Source organism: Triturus cristatus, chromosome 5_1 (genome assembly GCF_964204655.1).
Source record: "Triturus cristatus chromosome 5_1, aTriCri1.1, whole genome shotgun sequence".
In the NCBI taxonomy this organism is placed as follows: domain Eukaryota; kingdom Metazoa; phylum Chordata; class Amphibia; order Caudata; family Salamandridae; genus Triturus; species Triturus cristatus.
This window is the reverse complement of record NC_140587.1, coordinates 158,031,947-158,058,019: the sequence shown is the minus strand read 5'-3', so window position 1 is coordinate 158,058,019 and position 26,073 is coordinate 158,031,947. Positions and strand designations below refer to the sequence as shown.

The 26,073-nt window shown below is 46.1% G+C and overlaps 1 protein-coding gene across 1 annotated transcript in view; it reads left to right on the top strand.

The window, feature by feature from the left end:
• The window catches only part of ZC3H3 (zinc finger CCCH-type containing 3), a 1,788,705-nt gene that overhangs the window by 1,302,015 nt on the left and 460,617 nt on the right, over positions 1-26,073 (top strand). The window contains exon 9 of the mRNA XM_085604688.1: positions 940-1,071. Coding sequence (XP_085460814.1) covers positions 940-1,071 — 132 coding nt within the window. The remainder of the gene's footprint in view (positions 1-939; positions 1,072-26,073) is intronic.

Sequence of the window (26,073 nt, the reverse complement as noted above, 5' to 3'; positions counted from 1 at the left end):
CTCTTCTCTTTCACTCCACATACGAAAATAAAGCATATTGTAACAATTTTAATTCATTGAACAATAAAGAGAGACTTCTGACAGGGTAGAAAGGATGATGAGAGATCATGAGGAAAGGAATATGGTCAGGCATGACCACACCAACTAAATGTTCAATTGAATGACATTTCTCTATGCATAAGCAAATATTTCCAAGATAACATGGGGTGGCAAAGGCAATCGTTGGACCTTAACATTCCAAATCATGTAAACGCAGGCATTCACAAATGCTGTTTACCTGCTCTGCATTCACAAATTATATCTATCACAATAAAGCCTCCTTTGGCAGAGCCGGGGATAAAGGAAGCAAATAAGGGATTGCTTACTGTATAGAAAGCATAAAGGGCAGTAAAGAGTTGGATGGCACAAAGAACATGATTATTCAGTGTACTTTTCAGATGTGAAATAGTCCCTCATGCAATCCAGTGGAAGCTCTTTCTTGAAGGCAGAAGGACAGCATGAAGTGAGTGTGATACTCTCCGGGTGGATCCAAAGCCTGCTCTATGTATATTTTAAAGCATTACAACCAGTGCTTCTTGAGGACAGCTGTGCTGTCAAGCCAGGCCTAAGAAGGAAGGCAAAGCTGCTGAGTGGGTGCTTGAGGGTTGGTGAATGACCGAAGGAGTGTACAGAAGGTGATGAGTGGATGTAACCTAACTGCGCCTGTGTGTCAGGTGGGTCTAGAGGTTGGGTTTACGCTGTAGCGAGGAGCACCTAAGAGGGCTGCTTGTGTTTTTGTACTTGAAATGGTGACGTTGTTTTGTTCTTCGTTTCTCACTTTGTCACTGATGGTCACAAGCAGATGTTGCATGGTGTTTGGTGGGCTGTTTCCTTGCCTGTCCTGAGCTCTCAATGTGCATTCTGCTGGCTGATGCATGCTCTCCTCCTCTCTCCTTACAGATGCCCGTCTGCTCTTTCTTCCTGAGAGGCATCTGTAACAATAACAACTGCCCCTACAGCCACGTCTACGTGTCGAGGAAGGCTGAGGTTTGCCCGGATTTCCTGAAGGGCTACTGTCCCATGGCTGAAAAGGTAAGCCGGCAGAGGGGCGGGCGCCACTGCTCGGGAGTGCTAAAGCTCAATCCTGAAACGAGGATGGAGAGCTTCCTCTGGCCTCCAGGCGACCCCAAACTGTGGGGTTTCCGTTGCTACAAAGGTGTGTCTCGGTGTATGCCCGGGTGCAGCTGTTCATAGGATACTTGGTGTTTGGTGTGCTTCACTTTTCTTTTCCATATGCTATGTATCGCGTCCCGCTGAATAAATGTCAGTGGAATGGAGGGGCTTTCTGTGAAAAGGAATGTAAAACATATTTGGTGTCACATCTTAACTTGATTACAGTAGAAGGTGTGTACCAAGGCAAACAGGAAAACGCTTTCCATCCATAACCAATGTTTCCCTAATTTCGTTGCATTGCTGGAAACTTGATATCTTCTTTTTTCTGTCTCAAAAACAATTGGAATTTTAGGAAATCTTTTAATTATCTCTTTGCTTTGCCATCTACTGGAATTATGATTGTTGAGGTATAAGGTATAATCTTAGCTCTCATTTAGTTTAATGTGTTTGTGTGGTCAGTGACTTTTTAAAAAATTCTTCTTAGGTGAAATATTGGTCATTTTCAGTAGGCTGGCTTAAAGAAAATCTTGTGATTCAGTGAAAAACACTCATTAGCAAACTTCATCTCGGGGCTGAAAGGTTTTTTAAGAAGACGTTTCAAACGGCACCGAGTCTCAGATTCTTGCAGGCCACTAGGAGAGGTGGATTGGTTTGTCCTCTGCCAGACAATACCAGGCCAGTTGTTGGTGGTAAAATGGACGAGATGCCAACCGGAGACTGGCAATGCTGGGTATCACACTGTCATGGAAGTCACTGGGGGCGAGTAAACTTCCTATCAGGCTACACCTTCCACATTTGCCCAGCATGCTAAGCATTTGGTTGCAGCGTTGGCTTCAACTCTGCCCCAACACTGGTTTAATCTGCGGCATGTCTCTTTTTTGGCATTTGAGCTATTATAAATGGTCTTCCTTTGTGGTTTTATCCGCATTAAGCTCACTATCAGAGCATGCAGAGGAAGCTTGAAAATAGATTCCACCCGTCTATGGTATGAGTCTGAGATTATGGAATGGAATGTTTATTCATAGCTTAAAGGTCCACTAACAATTATATTTAAAAAAAAAAATAAAAGCAGTATAAACTACAAGCAGAATAAAACCTGTAAAGTAAATGAACAATGAATATTAAAACATCTTCAGAATGTCCATTATGTGCTACACTTCTAACATGTACACATTGCAAGGGCCAGATGTCCTCATAATAATAATGAGAATTCATTAGTGACATGAATGAATGCAAATGTATTAACTTCATTTAATATGGTTTTGTTCTGACAGCGCAGGCTCGCCAGAGGAACTCCATAACTAAGGTTTGCACAGCAGGGTCCTTTCTTTCGCGCTTTATGGCTGCAACAGTGGTTCTCGCTGCACTGTAAAATACCAGTATTTCCCAGTGGTGCCAGAGGCTATGATATATAGAATTATAGATGGATAAATGTGAGTAAAGGGTCTGGTTTTCACCAAGGGGTTCTGAGTGACATCAAATAGTCAACGAGAGAGAGGATCGAGTTGTCGCTGATGTCACTCAGAACTCCCAAGGTGAAAAACATCCCAATAACTCATACCCATCTTTAACATTGTTATGTTTGACCCCCAAAATCATCTGCCCCTGCTTATAACTGTTCTACTGAGGCAAAGGAGTTATGAGGAGGCCTCTCCGCCCTGTCCCAGTTGTGAAAAAAGACCTTATCTTAACCAGCCCCACCAGAGAGCCATGTCAGCCCGGTCAGGAAGGCCTTTATAAGGTAGCAACAGTGGGTAACCAGTTTTGTTATCAGCTGTTGCTACATCACAGCAGTGAATTACCAGGATCTAATGGAAATGACAGAGGTTCCCATGGAAGCCATGCATAACAAAGTATTTTTCTTATGGTGATGATGATTATTGTTGTGGTTATTATTAAATATAGCTTTTAGGCAGTTCCCTTGTTTTTGCAGATGTATTTGGGACCAGGCATCAGGAATGTCCTAGAGCTTGGCCAATGGACCTTGCCGTCCCAGTCAACGAGATCCTGCTCTCGAGATGCACGAGATTCGGTGGAGTGCTAGATTTCTGCATGTCTCTGCAATACTGACTGCACACTGATGTGGGTTGGTTCTCGCCAGCTTTATCTTCCTGTATGCAGCAGTGGAGGGGGTACCTGTAGGTGCACATGACGCGCCATCCTTCTGATGAATGTGTCACTATGAAGGTGGCGCCCCCCACAGTTTGCCATTAAGCCTGTAGTATAGTATATCTTGAGTCGTGCTATTAGCACAAGGGTACTGGTAGGGTTTTAGTATTTACCCTGTATGCATGCTGTGTTCATATACCACTTGTACGTTTTCCTTTACACTGAAGAAGACCCGACATGTATAGGCTAACATAGGGGCCAAAACATGTTGGTAACAGTAGTGTTTGTTTGAGGTCGAGTGGTTCATTATTTTTCACGTTATGACCCAAGTTCCTTGTTTTTAACCTTACCAGAGGTACTCGGTAATAAAGTCGGTTTTGAGTATACCCGTAGGTATTTTTACGTTTATTTTCCTGCCAAACCAACATGACCCAAGACATTGTACTAGCAAATGATTTCCAAGAACTCCCAGGGTTAATAGTAGCTTCCCGCAGTTGAGTCTGCTTGAGTGGCATTGCTCCTACTCCAGTATGAGGGATCGTCAAATGATGAAGCACGCGCATGCCTTGATAAGTGAAGGGTGAGACGACCTTTCAAAAGTCTGAACTGCAATGGATAGCAGTGCCTTTAGTAACCTCAAGTAGTTTTGTGTGTTGTATGTCTCGCTTACTTTACCCTGCAGAAGACTGGTTTCGGATCTTGCTCATGCCATGACGGATATCTGGGGATGGTGAAGGTGTTCCTCCAAACTTTAACAAAAATATCACTTGAGGGTGTAGGATAGTGAAATCACAAAAACTTCTTATAACTCTGAAGGGCCTAAGAAGACACTGTATTATTCGTGTCTCCTTGAGCTGAACTGGGTTTTAAAGATGGGGGCATCTTCTCTCAGGCAGCTCTTCCAAGATAAATACTAGCCAGTACACAGGTATCTGTTCAGTTTGGTCCAGGCGCTAGGGATTCAAGCATTACACAGTTTTGTTTCTCACACATTTCAGTTCACTGTAGTGCTTCAACTAGGCCTGGGCTAAATTTCCGTTCCGCTCGCGGAAATTGCGATAATTTGACATTTTCGCATTCTGCGGAGAGCGCGAAAATGTCAAAATTTCCGCATTCCGCAGCTTAGCGATAATTTGTAAGCTGTAAAATAATACATTCTCGCGCGCGCACAATCGCCTTACCTGAATCCCCGCTTTCGCCGACAAGTTTTCCCGATCCGGTTGCGTTCTCCACGAGATGTTGGATTGTTGGTAGCCATTTGCGCTGTCTCGCGACAGTTCGCGCCAGCAGTAATGTCATTGGTCGCGCGATCACGTCTTTCTTCTCGCGATCATGCACCGCGAGAAGAGTGAAAACAAGATGGCCGCGCCCGCGAGCAACCGCATGGGTAAGTTGGCGAGCCGCGACCACGCAGAAAATACCGCGAACGGGCGGGAAAAAAACTTCCGCATCTTCGCGATATTTCCGCGTGTTTGCGGAGATTAGATTTTTAACATTTTCGCGATAATTTGCGAAAGACACTTTCGCAAATTCCGCCCACCCCTAGCTTCAACTTTCTGATGTGGAAGCAGCAAGATGGTTTTGTGGCTGAAATGTTTCCGGCCTGCCATGTGCTGTGATCTGCAGATCTCTAGTTTAAATGTCGGGAGGGCCAACTCAGCCTTCCATTCATTCAGAGCCTGGTAAATTGAATACCATTAAATTAGGTTATAGTAACACTTCCTATCTATAGCACGTAGGAACTGAAGATTTGTGCTTTAAAGCGCTTTATAAACAAGTCACTTTTTGTTTTGGTCGTTATTATTCTCAGCTGGTGGCACTTAGGCAGCATAAAGCGTCCTTTCTGGTTACTTGCAGTGCTCAGAAGTTGGGGCACTAACCGCTAAGGTGGAAGTCTATTGTCATCAGCTTCTTCTCTCTCTTGGAGTGTGAGGAGCTGGATTGGACTCGTGCTCTTGTGTACTCCACGCCTAATCCAAACAGGACAAACATACCTCCCTAAAGGAGTGTCCTTCCTGCTGTTGCTGGGTAGACTGTGATGTTTCCCCAGTGGAGCTGCCCTGCCTGGGTGGAGAGGCTTGTGTGCCGAGCAGCAGGAAGGATGAGTAGGGGCGGGCTCACGGAGCACTGTCCCCTGGGGTAGTAATGGCAATCACGGCCCCAAAAAGAGAGCAGAGGAGGGATTCCGTGCAGAGTCGGAAGCTCTTTTCTATCCTACACAGATTCGCTATTTGATCCCACATTGCCCTATACCACAGGGCACAGTGAAGACACATTCACGGTAATCCCAGTGCCTCCTACGGTTGTCTGGGTCCGAGTGACCAGGGGACAGCTAGGCAACCCCTCTGCCACGTGTCCTTGGAGGCACAGGAGCCGGCGCCACACGCACGCTGGATTAACAAGTACCGCCACTTAAATCTGTCCATTTATTCTTGGGGGTGGCTGTGGGGCTAGAACGTCGTTCAGGTAGAACATGTACATGTAGCACTCACAAGAAATACAATGTCCACGCAGTTTAAGTCCTAAGGGGCGTCGTCAACCACCCCCTTAAGCAGCTGTACCGGGGGTAGAGCTCTTGAGGGGTCTCTTATGTCTGCAACTCAGCAGACAACGATTCATAAATAATGTGAAACTGAGTGAGTGAAAGGACAGATGGATGGGTGTGAGTGAAAGATCGGATCGGTGAGTGACAGGGTGGATGGGTAGATGGATGGATTCATCAATGAGTGAAAGGATGGATGTCAGGATGGATGAGTGAAAGAATAGATGGATTAGTGAAGGGGAGGGTGTATGGATGAAAGAGTGGATGGATGCATAAGTGAAAGAATGGATAGATGAAAGGGAGGGTGAATGGATGGATTAGTGAAAGGGTGGAAGGATGGATGAGTCAAAGGATGGATGAAAGGGTGAAGTGAAAGGGTGGATAGATGGACGGAGTAAAAGGGTGGGAAGATGGATGAGTGGATGCATTAATTAATGAGTGAAAGGATGGAGCTGTGGCGTCATGAACCTCCAACTTTAGCAGCTTCAACAGGGTTAAGTACTTGATGGGCCTTTTCTGTCTGTAACCTGGCAGACAAAGATGAATGAGTGAGTAAAACAATGGATGGATGGATGGATGTGTGTGTGAATGGGTGAATGCTAGGATGGGTGAGTGAAATAATGGATGGATGATTGAAAGGGATGGTGGATGGATAACTGACAGAATTCATGAGTGAAAAGGAGGGTGGGTGGATGAAAGGATGAATGGATGAGTGAAAGGGTGGATGAGTGAAAAGGAGGGTGGATGGACGAAAGTATAGATGGCTGATGATGAGAGTATGGATGGATGACAGATGGCTGAGTGAAAGGGAGTGTTAAGGGGTGGGTGAATGAAAGGGATGATGGGCAGATGGAAGGAGTGAAAGAATGGATGGAGTGAAAGGGTGATGGATGGATGAGTGAATGGATGGATGGATGGCTGAAAGGATGGATGAGTGAAAGAATGGATGGATGAGTGAAAGGGAGGAGGGTTGGATAGATGGATGAAAGGCTGAATGGAAGGAGTGAAAGGATAGATGATGGAGTGTAAGGGTGATGGGTGGATGAGCGCATGGATGGATGGATGAGTGAATGTATGGATAGATGGGTGAAAGGATGCATGAGTGAAATAATGGATGAATGAGTAGAAGGGGGTGGATGGATGAGAGAATGGATAAGTGAAAGGGAGGGTGGATAGATGAAAGGGTGGATGAAAAGACTGGATGAGTGAAAAGGAGGGTGAATGGATGGACAGATGAGTGAAAGCGTGGATGGATGAGTGGATGGATGAGTAAAAGGGTAAATTAATGGATGGGTGGAGGAGTGAAAGGATGGATGGACGAGTAAGGGTGGATGTAGAGATGTATGAGGGATGGATGGATGGATGGATGGATAGGTTTGGAGATGAATGTATTGGTTTGGATATGGATGGATGGACAGAATGGTGAAAGAGTGAATGATAGGCAAAAGAATAAATCGATGACAGCATGAAAATGTGAAAATATGCACATCAGTGGGTGGGTGAAAGGATAAATGGATAGATGCTTGGATGGAAGAGAAAAGAGAGCTCTTCTGGGGAGGGTCGGGAGGATTTGCCTCATTTGCTTGGTGCCATAAGAGGTTTAGTTCGAAGTGGTGGGTATTTTAATTTTCTGGCTACTCCCTTGCTTCCAAATACATACGTAGTTTCTCTGTAGCGTCTCTGTGCCTGACTCACTTATTATAACATAGTGCAGTTTTAACATGCGACCATAGCTAAGCACAATATCTGCTGTTACTTCTCTTCGGTCCTACAGTTTGATACCCGATTCAGTGTCTGTGATGCATAGGGCTTTTCTCAGCCACAAGCAGGCACCACTCTGCTCGGCGCAGCCTAGGCGGGGGTTGTGCAGTCTATTAAACTGCAGGCTGCTGAGGGAGGGGCAGCATCACACATCCGGGATTGCAGGGTGGGCAGTGTTAGCAATGCTTGACCCTGATACTGACATGAAGGGGCTGCTTGGAGAAAAAGGTGAGCACGGCAATGCAGGGGTGCAGGCACTTATGCCGCACCCAGACGTCAGTGACACATTGACATAGCAGTACTGAGCTGCAAGGTCACAGTCCTCACATGGATAGCGGGGTCACTCTGATGGGAGACCACAGCTTGGGGTGAGCGGTGGGCTCAGGCTCCAGACCTCCCCCGCTCAGGTGTGCAGCCACGGCCATGCCTCCAGCCAGTCATTGTTCAGGTGGTGGTGGCGTACTGCAAAGATATACCATGGAGAGACGGCTGGCAGTCTCCCAGTGAGGTCAAGGTAAAGAGGCCTGCGCTCCACTACTGGAACCTGCTGGAACCATGTGTTAGTAGTCATGGCGCGGTCATGGTGACAGTATGCGCCCATATTAAAAGGATCACCCAACAGAGGCTCACACACAATTGGGAGCATCATGACATGTCATGTAGAACACTTTAGGAGACTCATGACATGGCTCTCTTACATGCCTAATCTTCTAGAATGCTAATGAGGCGGCTGTGGCATGCACAGCAACAAAGACTTTCAGCCCGACAGAGGGATACTGGGTTTGAATTGATTTACTAGCCCTCAACCTCGGGCTGTACCACACGCTACCCCCAAAGTGCTCCGACTTCCATCGGCCGGTACCCTCGCAGTGATGGGGCTGAAATGGAGGCTGTCTTTAGAACAGTTGCTGGGAGCCCTAGCTTGCTACCTGCAAGGGGGCACCTGAGTTGGCACACAAGGGACCCCTTGGATTAAGGGATACGAAGTAAAATACTCCAGTGTGTTTTAAGAAGGTATATAGGAGCTTTCTGGGAGAACAATAAGCTGCTGGAGGAGGCAGCTGGTGCAAGCAGCTGTGGATGTTGTCCATGCACCTTTAATGGACATAAAACGCTTCTGTTGCTCGTACATAAAACTAGCAGGATTCCTCTGGAAGCCGTTTCATAAATTGCCCAGCAGGGCACTGAGCACATGGCCTCTGCGATCAGCATGGGCAGACTGCAATTTAGGATATTATGCGCAGAGGGCTCATAAGAATGGGGTTTTAAATACATTTTAGGAGACTTCCCTGTTGTGCATGAGCGGATTTGGTCAATAACAAAGAGAATGTAAATGGAGAGATGCTGAGAGCCTTCTGGATGAAGCATGTTTTTGTTGCTGATGATAACGATAATGGCGATCGAAGAACACAGGACAAGGGACCTCTTCTCCCACCCGATTGGACTCGAGCTACCAGTTTCTCTATTCCTGCTCCGTTCACAGCACTCTGAAGTATCGCTGAGGTGACACTGCAGCCCTATAAAAAAACACATAAATAGTGTCCTTCTGCGAGCAGAGAGTTCACCATGAGACCCTTGCAAAGTCAGGTTATTCTTTTCCTTCCATATTTAAGTTCCTTGCTCATTCTTTCTTCTCCGCCACAAATATTGAAACTCAATTTGAATGCTTTGCATACTGCACAAGAAAATTGCTGCAATATATTATAAAGAGCATTGACTAGTAACCTGTCTACCTAGTGTCTACTATACGGTACTCTGCATCCTCGGTCTTGGTTGACAGTACCTTCCTGTACCGCAATTGATGGTGCACTGTTCGCTCATGTTCTTTTCATACTCTTCCTCTGTAAACCAGTCACCAGATCTCTCCCCGGCTCCCCCCCTCTGTTCATCATTCTTGCTCCTTCCATCCACCATACTTGGTCCTTGTGGTTGCTCCCCATGACCTCTTATGCTAGTCATTTCCCAAACATCATGGATGCCCTAGACTCCTGTGTCTACTCAGCCAAGCAAGCTCCCTTCCTCTGAAACATGACAGCAGTCACCCCAGCCAAGCAGGCTTCCTTCCCCTGAACCATGGCAGCCATCTCCCCATTCCAAAGATCTTCCCTACCCCTGAGCCGTGACAGCTGAACCCAATCCAAGCAAGCACCCTTCCCCCGAACCATGGCAGCTGTCTCCCCAGCCAAGCAAGCTCCCTTCCCCAGAAACATGACAGCCATCTCCCCATTCCAAAGATCTTTCTTACCCCTGAGCCGTGACAGCTGAACCCAATCCAAGCAAGCTCCCTTCCCCTGAACCATGGCAGCTGTCTCCCCAGCCAAGCAAGCTTCCTTCCCCTGAACCATGCCAGCTGTCTCCTCAGCCAAGCAAGCTCCCTTCCCCTGAACCATGGCAGCTGTCTCCCCAGCCAAGCAAGCTCCCTGCCCCTGAACAATGATAGCTGTCTCCCCAGTCAAGCAAGCTCCCTTCCCCTAAACCATGACAGCCATCTCCCCATCCCAAATATCTTCCCCACCCCTGAGCCGTGACAGCTGAACCCAACCCAAGCAAGCTCCCTTCCCCTGAACCATGGCAGCTGTCTCCCCAGCCAAGCAAGCTCCCTGCCCCTGAACAATGACAGCCATCTCCCCATCCCAAATATCTTTGCCACCCCTGAGCCGTGACAGCTGAACCCAACCCAAGCAAGCTCCCTTCCCCTGAACCATGGCAGCTGTCTCCCCAGCCAAGCAAGCTCCCTTCCCCAGAAACATGACAGCAGTCTCCCCAGCCAAGCAGGCTTCCTTCCCCTGAACCATGGCAGCCATCTCCCCATTCCAAAGATCTTCTCTTCCCCTGAACCATGGCAGCTGTCTCCCCAGCCAAGGAAGCTCCCTTCCCCTGAACCATGACAGCCATCTCCCTATCCCAAATATCTTTGCCACCCCTGAGCTGTGACAACTGAACCCAACCCAAGCAAGCTCCCTTCCCCTGAACCATGGCAGCCGTCTCCCCATCCCAAATATCTTCCCTACCCCTGAGCCATGACAGCTGAACCCAACCCAAGCAGGCTCCCTCACTCTTTTCCTCTCACTTGCGCCTCTGTATCCTTCTCCATTTTCTCTCCTACTTTGCTCCCTCGCTTTCTAATGTCCCTTTTTAGGTCTCGCCTGACCCAGCGCATGCGCTGTTCTGGCGAGACTTATTGAGAGGGCTCCAAAAAGTGCTACAAGGCCAGCCTGGAGCTACAGTGCATGTGCGCGGGTGCGTGCGCCGCGCTTTACCGCGATTACTTTCACTTTAGCGGCCGCACGGCCGCTTTGATGTTTGATCGCGATCCCGATCACTTTTACTTTCGCGGCCGCACGGCCGCTTTGCATAGCCAATAGGTCTCGCTTTTGGAACCTTATAAGTATTTAGTTATACAACTGTTGCATGGCTAAACACTTATAAGGTCCCAAAGGCGAGACCTATTGGCTATGCCAATGCTTGTTAGTCTTTGCCCTTTCACTTTCTCTCTCACTCGATCCCTTTTCGGCACTACCTCTTTATTCCCTGCCTTTCTCATCCCGTCCCTCTCTCTGTGTTTCGCCTTCTGGCTTTCCTGCTCTAATTTTCTGTTTCCCTCTTACAAATGAGGTTATCAGCTCCCTTGGACCAGGCCCTTCCTTTCTGCCTCACCACCTCTTGCCCCATCTCACACCCTTCTCCAAGACTCCATGGGTGCAGCAGAGGGCGTGGCTGGACGGTGTTTCATTTAGATTGTGGAAATGCAAATAGCCATTGGTGGTGACCAGCCCAGCCTCTGCTGCACCCGGTGGGACTCGGAGTTTAATGTGATCGTGTGCAAAGGGAGTGGAGGCAGAAGGCACACTGTTTCTACTCGCTTTTGACTCGAGGCCCCGGAAGTACCTCGGGCCGAGCCAGAGCCGGCCATTTCTTTTCAGCCTTTAGTGGCTCAATCATCTTTTCTATTATGTCTTCATACATGGTCCCTAAATTCAGTACTTCATGGTTTTACATCGGTATAGCCCCCTTTAATCTCCCTTTTTGTTGTAGATTGATTTTGGTAGTTTGTCAAGAAATTTAGTTTTGACACCCAGTGGGCGAGGAGCACATCTGTTATATCGGCTGATGTGTTTCAGCGGAAAAAAACACTATGTTGCCTTCATGGGGACCCATTGGGATTCAAGTCATGAGCAGAAATAAAAAGTAGTAAAGAAAGAAAAAATCATGTGTGCATGATGTTTCTATACTTGATTTCTGGCTTACCTCTAAGGCTAGGACAGTGTTAATCTGTGCAAAGATGAAAAGTGTAGAAACCGTCAGAGCAGTGTATCTCAAGGAGACAAAAAGGCAGGTTACTCATTCTTTCTTTAAGTAAAAAAACAAAAAGGTGTCTTCCAAGTGCACCGCTGGACTCCTGAACTAATTGCTATCGCAGTGTAAATGAGTACTCCTCAGAAGTATTCATTCCAAGGCTGGGGAGCAGTGTGATGCGTCTTGTGGCAGTGAGCCCCTAATACTCCGCCAAGCTCGATTTTACTCAAAGTATCCGGGGCGACCGGCATCCATTTACCTGGACTCCGGCAAGAACACCGTTTTTGCTGAATTAATGCATTAGTCAGTGCCACAGTCGGTTGTGGTAAAAAAAAAAAAAAGTCGATGCATTACTAAATTAAACCTCCTTGGACAGGAGGCTATCACTACGCCCCCCCCTCCCCCCCCCCCAGAGGCACAGGGTCAAGACTGAGTTGCATATGGCCAGGTCTAAATTGGGGTGGCATGATGAGCAAAAGAATGATGGATTTAACCCAGATCTCTTGACTGGGGGTGAATGTTTTGATTTATTCTGCATTCCGTCCATCAATTGTGTGTCTTTTGCTTTCTTGCCCTAAGTGCGCCAGGTATGCTCAGACGTGAGTCTTGGGCTCACTGTGCCACTGGAATCAAGCTATCCTGGCTGAAGAGGGGTGAAACCCCGAAACCGGTCCTAGGATGCTTGTTTCCAGTCCAGGGAGGACCTGGTTTGGCAGTTCGGGCTGGACTGTTCCCATGAGGCACAGGGTCAAGACTGATTTGCATATGGCCAGGTCTAAATTGGGGTGGCATGGTGAGCAAAAGAATGATGTATTTAACCCAGATCTCTTGACTGGGGATGAATGTTTTGATTTGTTCTGCATTCCGTCCATCAATTGTGTGTCTTTTGCTTTCTCGCCCTAAGTGCGCCACGTATGCTCAGACGTGAGTCCTGGGCTCACTGTGCCACTGGAATCAAGCTATCCTGACTGAAGAGGGGTGAAACCCCGAAACCGGTCCTAGGATGCTTGTTTCCGGTCCAGGGAGGACCTGGCTTGGCAGTTCGGGCTGGACTGTTCCCATGAGGCACAGGGTCAAGACTGATTTGCATATGGCCAGGTCTAAACTTGGGTGGCATGGTGAGCAAAAGAATGATGGATTTAACCCAGATCTCTTGACTGGGGGTGAATGTTTTGATTTGTTCTGCATTCCGTCCATCAATTGTGTGTCTTTTTCTTTCTCGTCCTAAGTGCGCCAGGTATGCTCAGACGTGAGTCCTGGGCTCACTGTGCCACTGGAATCAAGCTATCCTGGCTGAAGAGGGGTGAAACCCCGAAACCGGTCCTAGGATGCTTGTTTCCGGTCCAGGGAGGACCTGGCTTGGCAGTTCGGGCTGGACTGTTCCCATGAGGCACAGGGTCAAGACTGATTTGCATATGGCCAGGTCTAAACTGGGGTGACATGGTGAGCAAAAGAATGATGGATTTAACCTAGATCTCTTGACTGGAGGTGAATGTTTTGATTTGTTCTGCATTCCGTCCATCAATTGTGTGTCTTTTGCTTTCTCGTCCTAAGTGCGCCAGGTATGCTCAGACGTGAGTCCTGGGCTCACTGTGCCACTGGAATCAAGCTATCCTGGCTGAAGAGAGGTGAAACCCCGAAACCGGTCCTAGGATGCTTGTTTCCGGTCCAGGGAGGACCTGGCTTGGCAATTCGGGCTGGACTGTTCCCATGAGGCACAGGGTCAAGACTGATTTGCATATGGCCAGGTCTAAACTGGGGTGACATGGTGAGCAAAAGAATAATGGATTTAACCCAGATCTCTTGACTGGGGGTGAATGTTTTGATTTGTTCTGCATTCCGTCCATCAATTGTGTGTCTTTTGCCCCCATCAATGTATGGCTGTGTGATGTACGATAGTTCGAGGAGCTGGAAGGTATTCAGCATTTTACTCATCATCAATCTTGATCCTTCCTCGTGCACAGCAACTTCACAAACCATACCATAACCCATACAGCCTGGAGAAGAAGGCATCCACTCCTTATAGGTTTTATGAATAAGAACTTAGGGACCTGCCTAGTCCAGTCTTGGTTTTTCTGCACATGCCGTTGAGCTGTGCAAGGCCTTCATCTTTGTGCTGAATCTCCAGGGTTGGAGAGATGCCTCTTGCGCTACCTTTTTGTGAGATGGTGCTCCTGCCCAAGCACTCTCTCCTTTCTCTCTCCCATCTACTGCCTCATCCTAGATGCCAAGGGAAGCCCCCCTCCATATCTGTTTAGGGGCTTTGGAACCTGTAAATCCATACATCCCATTGTTGGGCCTCTGGTGTTCATGTGTGTAGTAGGCCACTGTTGACCTAAAGGCAGCGGATAGTGAAACTGTGTACCTGTGACCCTGCATGATCCCAGGACCCAATGAGACTTCATGATAGATGATCATAGGTGTCTCAATGAAGAATTGTGATCACTTAGAACACGTTAGAGGACCATGTCCTGGCTCATTTCATGAGAAGGAATGTTCCTCCATCAGTGACTTTTTGTAGCCTATAGACATGTGACAGGGCACATGGCTTAGTTGTACATTTCCCGCTGCTTTCCATTCCTGCAAACCTTGCGTTCCGCGTTGTGTGTGGAGTACAGCTGATATTCCATGCCTCTGGGGCTGTGCAGCTGCTCAGCAGATGGTAGAGAAGCTGCTAGGACGGCCTTCTGCTCACCGTGTCTTCTAAACCTGCTGCAGGGCCGCCGTCAGAAGGCCATTCTCGGGCTTGATGCACTGAGCATCATTAGGGCGATCAGTCTGAGATCGCTCCTGGGGAAGGTGCATCAGCCGCCTCCTCATCTGGCACTGTTTAACAGTCTTTGTATCTTCACTTGTGATGTGCACTGCTTCCCCACGGCCTCAGTCGTACTTCAATACTTTTTAAACTTTGTGAAATAAACCACCAGGTATAATTCCTATGGTATCCATGTTAAATCAAAATATATATATCTTCCATTTAAGGTGTTGAAAAGTAAATAATGCTCTGTAGAGTGGTTAAAATGAAGGCATTGTGACCATGTCCACAAAGCTGTTTGCTTGCGTGTGCTTGTCTCACTCGCAAATAATATTTTTACCATTGAGAAACCGCTTTAGCAATTCAGGAAAGTCGGTTTTGCACTGGTAATAGGATTTTCTCACATCCCATTGAGTACTACTCCGCATTCCCCACCCTGACCACACAGCGCCTCCTGGACATTTTTAACGAGGCTAGGGAACATGGCCGCCTACATGACACTCTTCATGAGGCTCTTATAGTGGTCCTACCTAAACCAGGTAGGGATCCCCTGAATGTCCGTTCATACCGTCAATTATCCCTCCTTAATTTAGACTGCAACATACTATGCAAGGTCCTAGCTAACCGCCTTCTCCCTCTTGTACAATCACTGATCCACCTGGACCAATCAGGGTTTATCCCAGACCACAGCACTTTTTTGAACACTCATCGTCTCTTAACGCCTTCTGCACCTCGTCCCATCGGATGCTCACAGCCAAGAGGCAGTGTTGTTGGATATTGAGAAAGCACTTGACACACTGGCCTGGAATATCGCCAACCGGAAGCTTGAGTTCAGACAGGGCAGGTGATCTCAAATAAGTTCCCTATCCGCAAGGGCATGAGACACGGCTGTCCCCTATCTCCCCACATCTTTGCCCTTGCCATTGAACCCCTGGCCGTCCGGCTTCACCAGCGTGCAGTGGAGTGGGGTATACGTGAATATGACCTACACCATATCATCTCGTTATATGCTGACGATGCCCTGGGAAGGTGGGCAGGGGGCGCCTAACTTTGAGCTGTCCTACGCCGTGGCATAACTGCAATGGCGCATGTCTTGGCTGGGGCACACTTGCCGCTGTTACAAGGAGGACTTTTCAGATTATTTTGGCTTGAGTCTACTACTACCTTACCCCTATTGTGGGGTCGAGTGTTTCATATACATTTGAATTATTTGAACTTGATGCTTCGGATCTTTTGACCTTTAATATTTAGCCCTGATGAAGTTCCTTTGAAAGGAACGAAACATGTTGGGTGATGCCCTATCATTTGTGTCACTAAGAAGAATAAAATAAAGTGAAAAGACCAATCTAATAGAGTGAGACTTAATTTCTGGTGCTCCCTCCATGATCTCAAATCTATTTGTCTGGGTGCCCTGATGCACCCTGAATCTTAGCTTGTCCATACAGTGCTGCAGGGAATTTCACTTTTTGCTGCACTCACTCTGGCATGAGATCTCTATAATGAGCGCACACTTATGCCATTCCCGGACATGGTCGAGACATATTGACTGCATGCTGACCTATTCCTTTCATATCATGCATCACGACGGGTGGCCCATGATAAATGAGGTGCGGGGGAGGCCGAACCACCACTGTCCCAAGCTCTGTCAATATTGTTGGCGTCTTGACTCCATGCGCCACGCTGTCACCTTTTTTGTTCTCTGCCCTTAACACTACCCCTCCTGATCACGCCACCTGGAGGTTCATGGCTGGCTCCGGGTATTGTTGACATGGAACAGAGCCGAGGCACACACTCAGATTACTCTGCATGCGGGGTGCTTCCCGCACGGGAGGTGAGGAGTGGGAGACGTTTTTGATTGCAGTTGAGGCCAAGACTGATGAACGTCTACCATGGACCCTCAGGTACTGTATAGCTCCACATTTGTAACATTAATGACCGACATCTTGCTGCTCCTGTTGCCACTCTCCCTCGTGTCCGGGGCGGCCTCACCTCAGTACCATACCTGTATAACCCCGACACAACTTTCTCATAATGCGCTATTGCCAGCTCCCACAGCTGATCTCTGGGTACCCACCCCGCCCACCACTCCCTTATTCGCAAAAATGACTTGTGACCGCTGCATTTACTTGCCTGTTTTCCTTTACATAATGATACTTTCACAGGTCTGGCCGCAGTGTAGTCCCTTGCTGGTGCTGGGACAGATGGATATGTGGATCCCTCAGTGCTCTTTTGCAAGCTTCAATGACCATAAAACTCTCACACTGTTATACCTTTTTCTCCTTCCTCTTATATCCTCTCTCCCGTGCCTGTGTCTCTGCCCCCTCCTATTCCTCCAGATGACAGTGACCCATCTCCACAATCGGATATCTTGCATATAGAATATGTTTGTTAAACCACATGATGTGTATCTGGATAATTCTATGTGTGTGCTATTGCCACATTGTGAGTTCTACTGTAACTTGGCTTCCACTATCTCTCATGTTGTTAGTAAAAACATATTGAAAAAAAATATTATGTTGATTTGTATAGCACGCTAATCACCCACAAGGTTATCCAGGTGCTTGAGGAGGGGTGTAGGAGTGTGGCCCTGCCGCATTATTTGAACATTGGCTTCTGACAACTTGCTGCAGTCTTAGGCAGACAAATATGGCTAACAGCTACCACGTTCAGACCAGAAGTCCAGAATAAAATAATAATCATGCCATTTGGCGGAGAATGTGGACGATGCTCTGCAAGGTATCAAGGAAGACACTGAGATAGCCAGCTCCTTTGGGGCTCTATGGCAAAGGAGGCCGCATCAAGGTATATATAAAAATACATTGTATCAACCTCCGTCATATGTATACCACATCATTCACAGCACCATCCACACAGACGGGGAGAGCTGTAGTCCTATGCAAGACATCCACAAAAACGCAGGAGCCAACAAAAGGGTCAGGAAGCCAGACGTCACAGACAATTTCCTGGCACTGGGTCTACAACAATCAGACAATCACTACAGAGATGTGAGTTTTGGAAGTTATTCAGTATGGGCATACCCTCGAATTTATACAACATTGGCCGACAACCCCACAGTCCAGAATAAAACACACGCACCTACATCTGTTGAAGACAGAAATGTGTAACAAGCTACAGAAAGAATCCAAAGAAAAAGTTCCAAAATGTGTTCACAATGTCACATGTTATTTCTAGATACTTCCTTGTGAAAAAGAAAACCTTAGAAGAGTGGAGGCCCATCCTAGATTTACAACAACTAAATCACTTTCCAAGAAAACAGTCATTCAGAATGGTGACTATCCAGGAGATATTACCACCCTCATGAGAAACCAATACATGGCATCATTAAATGTTATCTGTGTATTTCCATTTTCAAAGCCACAGAAAACACTGTAAAATTCTCCAATTTCAGCTAACCGGTTGCCACTACCAATTGCAAGTTCTTCCCTTAAGGAACCGATCCACACCTAGAGTCTTCACCAAATGCATGGCACCAGTCAGAGCCAACCTTTGACGTCTAGGATATCCAATCTACCTTTATCTATACGACTGGATGTTTAAAGGCTTGCCCTTAGACTCTCCAAAGAACTCGAAAGCAGACTGTGACAAACTCTTCAAATCACTAGGTCTCCAACTTAACAGGAGCAAATCTGGGATGGAATGGGAAAGACAATTTACTCTAGCTAATCTAGTACATAAATACTGAAAAAGGAAGAAGTAAAATGATGCCTATTGAAATGACTTTTTAGGCATGATGTCGTCAGGCTTAGTGTTGGTATCATTCTGCAGACTGCATATGAGATTTAACCAGAAGAAACTGGACATGCAGTGGGCTCAAATATCTGACACCTGTGAAGACCTTTTTTGTTTACAGTTTTATATAGTGCAAACTTGACCCAAAGGTATAGGAGCACTTTAAATGAGTACCAGTTGCAGTACACAAGATCACACTCATTTTTTGCTTGGGGAGATTAAGTGATTTGCCCAGAATCACAGGATGTTGAGCCGATGCAGAGACTCTAACCTGGTTCCCTGGTTCCAAAGTTTCAAAGTTGGCAGTTTTGGGTGTAATGCCGCATCCTTACCCAATCTAGCCATAAGTCCAGAAATGAAACAAGCACTTTACATAAGCACCAGTTACAGTACACAAGGTGACATTCCTTTTTCAGGCATGGGGAGATTGTGATTTGCCCAGAATTACAAGATGTTCAGCCGACGCCAAGACTCAAACCTTATTCCCCAGTTCCAAAGCCAGCAGCGCTAGCTGTGACGACACATCCTCTCCCAATGTAGCCGTAACTCAAAAAATGAATCAAGTGCTCGCCTGGTCGATGTCTCGAGACTATACAAGTTCAGAACTCGCATTCTTTCAGCCAGAAACTCACTTTGTGGTCATTTCAGAAGTCTCAATGGTTTGATGTGGGAGCTCACCTACAAGGGCTTTCTGCCAGAGGGCCTTTGTCTCGACGGGGAGTGCATTTACGCATAAACGTGCTCAAGCTCTGAGCAGTCAGGAGAGTGCTACATTATTTGTATCCCTCATGTCCCCAACTTTGAGTTATTTGTCCGAACGGACAAAGCCACCACAGTGTTCTATTTTAGCACGGCAAGCAGGGTAGAACAAGCTATGATCCTATCAAGGGAATTACAAAAAGTGTGGCATTGTGCAATGTACAACAGAATATCTCTTACAGCTTAATATCTCCCAGGGAAAAGCAGATTATCTCAGCAGAACGCTGGAAAACTGTCCCAAGTGAGGTATGAACGACATTGTTCTGAAGAGAGTATTCCAAGTCTGGCGAATACCAAAAATGAGCTTCTTTGTAACATGGGGCAACAAAACCTGTCTCTCTTATGTAAGTAGGCATCCACAACCAAACCTGTGATCTTTTGATCAGTGGGTGAAAGATGTTTGCCTATGCTTTTCCACCGAGTCCCCTTCTGCCAAAAGTGATCAACAAAATGAAAAGGGAACCATGACGGTTAATCTTCATAGCTCCCACCTGGCCAAGACAATACTGGTTCACAGGCTTTCTACAACTGGCTGAGGTGGCACACATATTGCTAGGATCAAAGAGGAATCTCTTGCCCAGATGTTGGGGGAAATACTCCACCACAACCCACATAATTTGAGATTAGTGGTTTGACTCCTGAGTTCCATGAGTTTGGAGAAATAGATATCCCGAAAGACTACCAGAGCTGTTTCTACAAACAAGACGTATGCTGCGAAATGGAAGATGTTTTGTGTGTGATGTGTGGCCAAAGGATTCCATCCTTTACACACAGGCCCATCACATACCCCTATATCTTCTGAAGCTAGCGACGTCTGGACTGCAACATACCTCCATTAAAGGTCACCTGGCAGCCCTCTCACATTTTAAAAGAGCACCTAATGAGCCTTGTAAATGCTGAGTTTCGACACTTGATGCCAGATCCATTTGAACCAATTCATAATTCAGGCCTAAAATACTTGACCTGGAAAACGGCAATTCTACTAGCCGTCACATCGTCGCGATGAGTTAGTAAAATCCGCGGCCTTTACCATCACAGAACCTTTCTTACAATTCGCAAAAGACGAAGTCATCCTAAGAACTAATCACAGGTTCATACTTAGTACCAACCAAATGTAACCTGAATGAGCCTGTTATCCTGAAGGGGTCTTTCAAATCCAGCAAATGCAGCAGGAAGAGCTCTATATTCATTCGATGTCAGAAGAGATCTCAAATGATATCTTGATAAAATGAAATAAATAAGAAACCCAATACATTTCTAGGATCCTTCTCTAGTCCATGTTAAGGATTTCAGTGACAAAACGGGGACTATCAAAATGAGTAGCCGCAACAAAAGCTTTTTGCCCCATGGAAGAAGAATGCAGATACAGTTAAAGCCCATTATAAAAGGAGTATTGCGACCTCATCACCACTCGATGCAGGAGCGCCCATAGGTGGCATTTGCCACTCTGCAACATGGAGGAGCAGACACCTTCACCAGACACTAATATTTGGAAGCAGTTGCTGCCCGAGGCGTGGAGGTGGGACAGGCGGTTGTGCTTCATCTATTCAAATAAGATGAGCCGGTCTAATGTATCCTGCAATTCTCTTCCAATGTACATGAATTAAAATGCTAAACGAGTTACCTGTAACTGTGGCTCTCCCTCATTGGCATCTTCCATAGATTCACATGCAGCTCACTCTGCTCTCCCAGATAGAGGCTCACTTCAAGCAATACATACATAGTTATGTTTCCACTCATGCAGAAAAGTGAAGGGTGAAGGCCTCTGGGAGGGGCAAGGGTGTAGCGTGGTCAGTAAGATTGGGGAGGTGTGAGCTTCAGTTTCCCAACAATCACACTGGAACACAGATGTTTATTTACCAAATTGTCACACAGCGCAGCAGCCAAAAATACTGCACTGCGTGCAAGGAGAGAGCAGCAGAGGGCCATATTTACAGTGATATGGCAGTCTCTCCAACCTCTCCCTTGCGCCGGCGCACCATCAGGTAGCTGTGCGTCGCACACACACCTTTGCACCATAGCGCAAGGGTGACTGCATGAGTCTAGCATAGGTTTTGTACTGGAAGGGTACCCTTCTAGTACAAAATACAATGCTTAAACTGACTTTCAAACTTTTCCCTCTTGCTGTGTGCGCAGCACACATGCGGTCGGAAAACAAAGGAGAAATAAAAGCATTTCTCCTTTAAACTGCCTATTGGAAATGTGCGTTATTTTTTTACACAAAACTGTCTACTTTTTTTAGTATTAGGTTTTTGCGTCAAAAACCATGGTTGGTTGCAGGGAATGCCTATGCACCACACATGCAACGGCCGCTGAACTCTAAGTAATCCAAAGCATCTCCATGCGCAACTTTGCATTACTTTCAGGTAAATTTCCAGTGTAAAACAAGTTTTGCACTGAAAAGTAAATTGGGAAAAAAAGATTCTGCGTCACTTTGCATCCCTTTTGCGATGCAAACATGGCACAAGAATTTAGTACATATAACCTATAATGTTAAAATACATCATGTGACAAGCAGGGAAGGGGGCACGAAAGGGGCTTAAGGGGCAGTAGAAAGGGAGAGTAATGCAGATTGGTAGGTGTACTAAGTGAGAAAACACATTATTTTGGGAGATAACGCCCAAAAAATGTTTTGAGAGAGATTTTTTAGTCTGTGTGTAAGAGAGATTTATTTAGTCTGTGTGTGGAAAATATCTTGGTGAAGTTTGACTGACACTCACCATACCCGACTGAAAGCATCTGTACCTATCACAAAATACATTTATTAGGGGGGTGCTACACCCCAAAAACGCCCTCCGCCCCCACCCCCGAACCTATGCCCCTGGGGAGGGGTGAGGCAGAGAGCACTCTCACCTCATTGTGAGTTTGTTTCCTTTAGAATGAGGTGGCTGTGAAAACAAAGTGGGCACTGTCATGGACTTTTCAAGCTGTCAGTGCCTTGTACGGCTACATTGAAGTTACAGAGAGGCTCCCACTTCTACGATGAGAAATGATTCAAGCATGTAAATCTATGAATGTATGAAATATACCAACGCTGGAGAACCACAGTTACAGGTAAGTAACTTGTTTTATCCGTGACGGAGGTCATTTTCAAGTTCAAGGTTGTACAAAAGCATGCCTCGCTTCTTTTGAAAATAAAATTGCGGCGTTAATGTTTACTTTCCATTATGTAGGAACTTGACTAGCTCTTCCTTAAAACCTGCTCTAAAAGTCATGAGAGCAAAATTCCTGTCAACACTAACATATGCCTGGAAACCTGCCCATCACAATTTTCCACCTGGCTGAACAAGACACAATGCAGTATTTTTAGATCACTGTTTCGATTGCGGTGGTCAGCGAATCCGGAGCAAATGTGTCTGGAATTTCAACCACACGAGCAATCTCTAGCAAAGATGCAGCTGTTCTCAAATTTAGCTTCAATCTCAAAGGGGCTCAGCAGTGGACTTTTGAAGATGTTTTCAAGTGAGAGTTGGAGTTAATCTTTTTTTAAAAGGCCACACCATGACATCAGAGTATACATTTATTAATGCACCCGCCAAAGATGCACAAGGCTTACCATGCGTTTGTTTTAAGAGAATTAAAAAACGTGATATTTATATCAACTGTCAGTAACATATCCCTTTTTGAAAAAATATCCCAGAGCTGTTTCACGTGTCCAATCCCAGGCTTGCCAACATCGAACCTTGTCACGAGACTTTAAAACACAATACGTGCGGCATCACTTCGGTCTGTGTGACCTATCTGCAGTCATGGGAGTATAAAAGGCAGGGTTGTAAGGGCAGTTTCTGCAGCTGCAGACTAGAAGGCCTAGCTCATGTACACTGCCGTCGCCTAGTCTTCACAAGAGAGCATCAACAATGCTTGGTCCCATAGTTACACTAGCTTGGTTTTCAGTTGTTTATTGACAATTACTCATTGCTTTATTTGTAATGACTGATTCTTATTAAGGGGATTTGTGAAGATGATGAATATAAAAATTCCATTCCTGGCTGTGGTCCAAGCACTTTCTGACCATACTTTTACGATCCCGTGACTATAGCCTATATGGTTGGTGTCCTTGATTTTGAGATATCATGGCTCTGGGTCGTGCACTGTTCCCCTCAGAGTTTTGCTGCAGCATGGCTGTACTCATGGTAGCCATGCTGCCTTTTGAATAGTCTAGGCTATGGTTAGCACAGGGTTCCCATCATAGTTTTCTTCATGACTGCAATGCTACCTTTTGAGATATCTGGCTATGCTTCCTGAAGCATTCCCACCATAGATGTCTACCCCATGATTATCCTCATGGCAACCATGATGCCTTTTGAGATATCTGGCTATGCTTCCTGAAGCATTCCCACCATAGATGTCTACCCCATGATTATCCTCATGGCAACCACGATGCCTTTTGAGATATCTGGCTACGCTTCCTGAAGCATTCCCACCATAGATGTCTACCACATGATTATCCTCGTGGCAACCACAATGCCTTTTGAGATATCTGGCTATGCTTCCTGAAGCATTCCCACCATAGATGTCTACCCCATGATTATGATTATCCTCATGGCAACCACAATGCCTTTTGAGATATCTGGCTATGCTTCCTGAAGCATTCCCACCATAGATGTCTACCCCATGATTATCCTCATGGCAACCATGATGCCTTTTGAGATATCTGGCTATGCTTCCTGAAGCATTCCCACCATAGATGTCTACCCCATGATTATCCTCATGGCAACCACGATGCCTTTTGAGATATCTGGCTACGCTTCCTGAAGCATTCCCACCATAGATGTCTACCACATGATTATCCTCGTGGCAACCACAATGCCTTTTGAGATATCTGGCTATGCTTCCTGAAGCATTCCCACCATAGATGTCTACCCCATGATTATGATTATCCTCATGGCAACCACAATGCCTTTTGAGATATCTGGCTATGCTTCCTGAAGCATTCCCACCATAGATGTCTACCCCATGATTATACTCATGGCAACCACGATGCCTTTTGAGATATCTGGCTATGCTTCCTGAAGCATTCCCACCATAGATGTCTACCCCATGATTATCCTCATGGCAACCACGATGCCTTTTGAGATATCTGGCTACGCTTACTGAAGCATTCCCACCATAGATGTCTACCCCATGATTATCCTCATGGCAACCACGATGCCTTTTGAGATATCTGGCTATGCTTCCTGAAGCATTCCCACCATAGATGTCTACCCCATGATTATCCTCATGGCAACCACGATGCCTTTTGAGATATCTGGCTACGCTTACTGAAGCATTCCCACCATAGATGTCTACCCCATGATTATACTCATGGCAACCACGATGCCTTTTGAGATATCTGGCTATGCTTACTGAAGCATTCCCACCATAGATGTCTACCCCATGATTATGATTATCCTCATGGCAACCACGATGCCTTTTGAGATATCTGGCTACGCTTACTGAAGCATTCCCACCATAGATGTCTACCCCATGATTATGATTATCCTCATGGCAACCACGATGCCTTTTGAGATATCTGGCTACGCTTACTGAAGCATTCCCACCATAGATGTCTACCCCATGATTATGATTATCCTCATGGCAACCACGATGCCTTTTGAGATATCTGGCTATGCTTCCTGAAGCATTCCCACCATAGATGTCTACCCCATGATTATCCTCATGGCAACCACGATGCCTTTTGAGATATCTGGCTATGCTTCCTGAAGCATTCCCACCATAGATGTCTACCTCATGATTATCCTCGTGGCAACCACGATGCCTTTTGAGATATCTGGCTATGCTTCCTGAAGCATTCCCTCCATAGATGTCTACCCCATGATTATGATTATCCTCATGGCAACCACAATGCCTTTTGAGATATCTGGCTATGCTTCCTGAAGCATTCCCACCATAGATGTCTACCCCATGATTATACTCATGGCAACCACGATGCCTTTTGAGATATCTGGCTATGCTTCCTGAAGCATTCCCACCATAGATGTCTACCCCATGATTATCCTCATGGCAACCACGATGCCTTTTGAGATATCTGGCTATGCTTCCTGAAGCATTCCCACCATAGATGTCTACCCCATGATTATCCTCGTGGCAACCACGATGCCTTTTGAGATATCTGGCTATGCTTCCTGAAGCATTCCCACCATAGATGTCTACCCCATGATTATCCTCATGGCAACCACGATGCCTTTTGAGATATCTGGCTACGCTTCCTGAAGCATTCCCACCATAGATGTCTACCCCATGATTATCCTCGTGGCAACCACGATGCCTTTTGAGATATCTGGCTATGCTTCCTGAAGCATTCCCACCATAGATGTCTACCCCATGATTATACTCATGGCAACCACGATGCCTTTGGAGACAATATTGCCATGGTTACTGCTCCTTCCTATAGTAACTTCACTGTTGTATCACTGCATTCATGTCAGTCTTGCCTCTGGTGTTGCATACTGACTATGTCACAACTTTCTAGAATGCAAAAAAACTCTTCAAGACAATCATTGACACGTGTTTTTTCTCGTTGAAAATCATTGGTATGTAAGTATTTTCTGTTCTCTTCAGTGTAATCCCACAGCATGTACTGTAATGGCTTAGTAAGGTGTGCAAGCCTTAACGAAATCTAAGAAAGAAATGGCATCACCACCATACAAGCTGCACCCAAATAAAATAAATATCACCGAGACAGGTCAGCACAAAGAAACAACTATAATGTGCAAATCCTATAAATATGACATGTATTCGTGTGTATTACACAAAATATCAAACTTATATCTAAATAGAACTTTAAAAGATAATAGGGAAAAATAAGACAGAAAGAAATTAAAATAAAAAACTAAGAAAGAGTGACAAATAAGAGGAAATAATGAGGAGCAAAACCTAGAAAACAGAAAAGCCTCATACAGAAGCTGAGCACTACTTAATGCCATCAAGTTATGTATCATGCCATTAC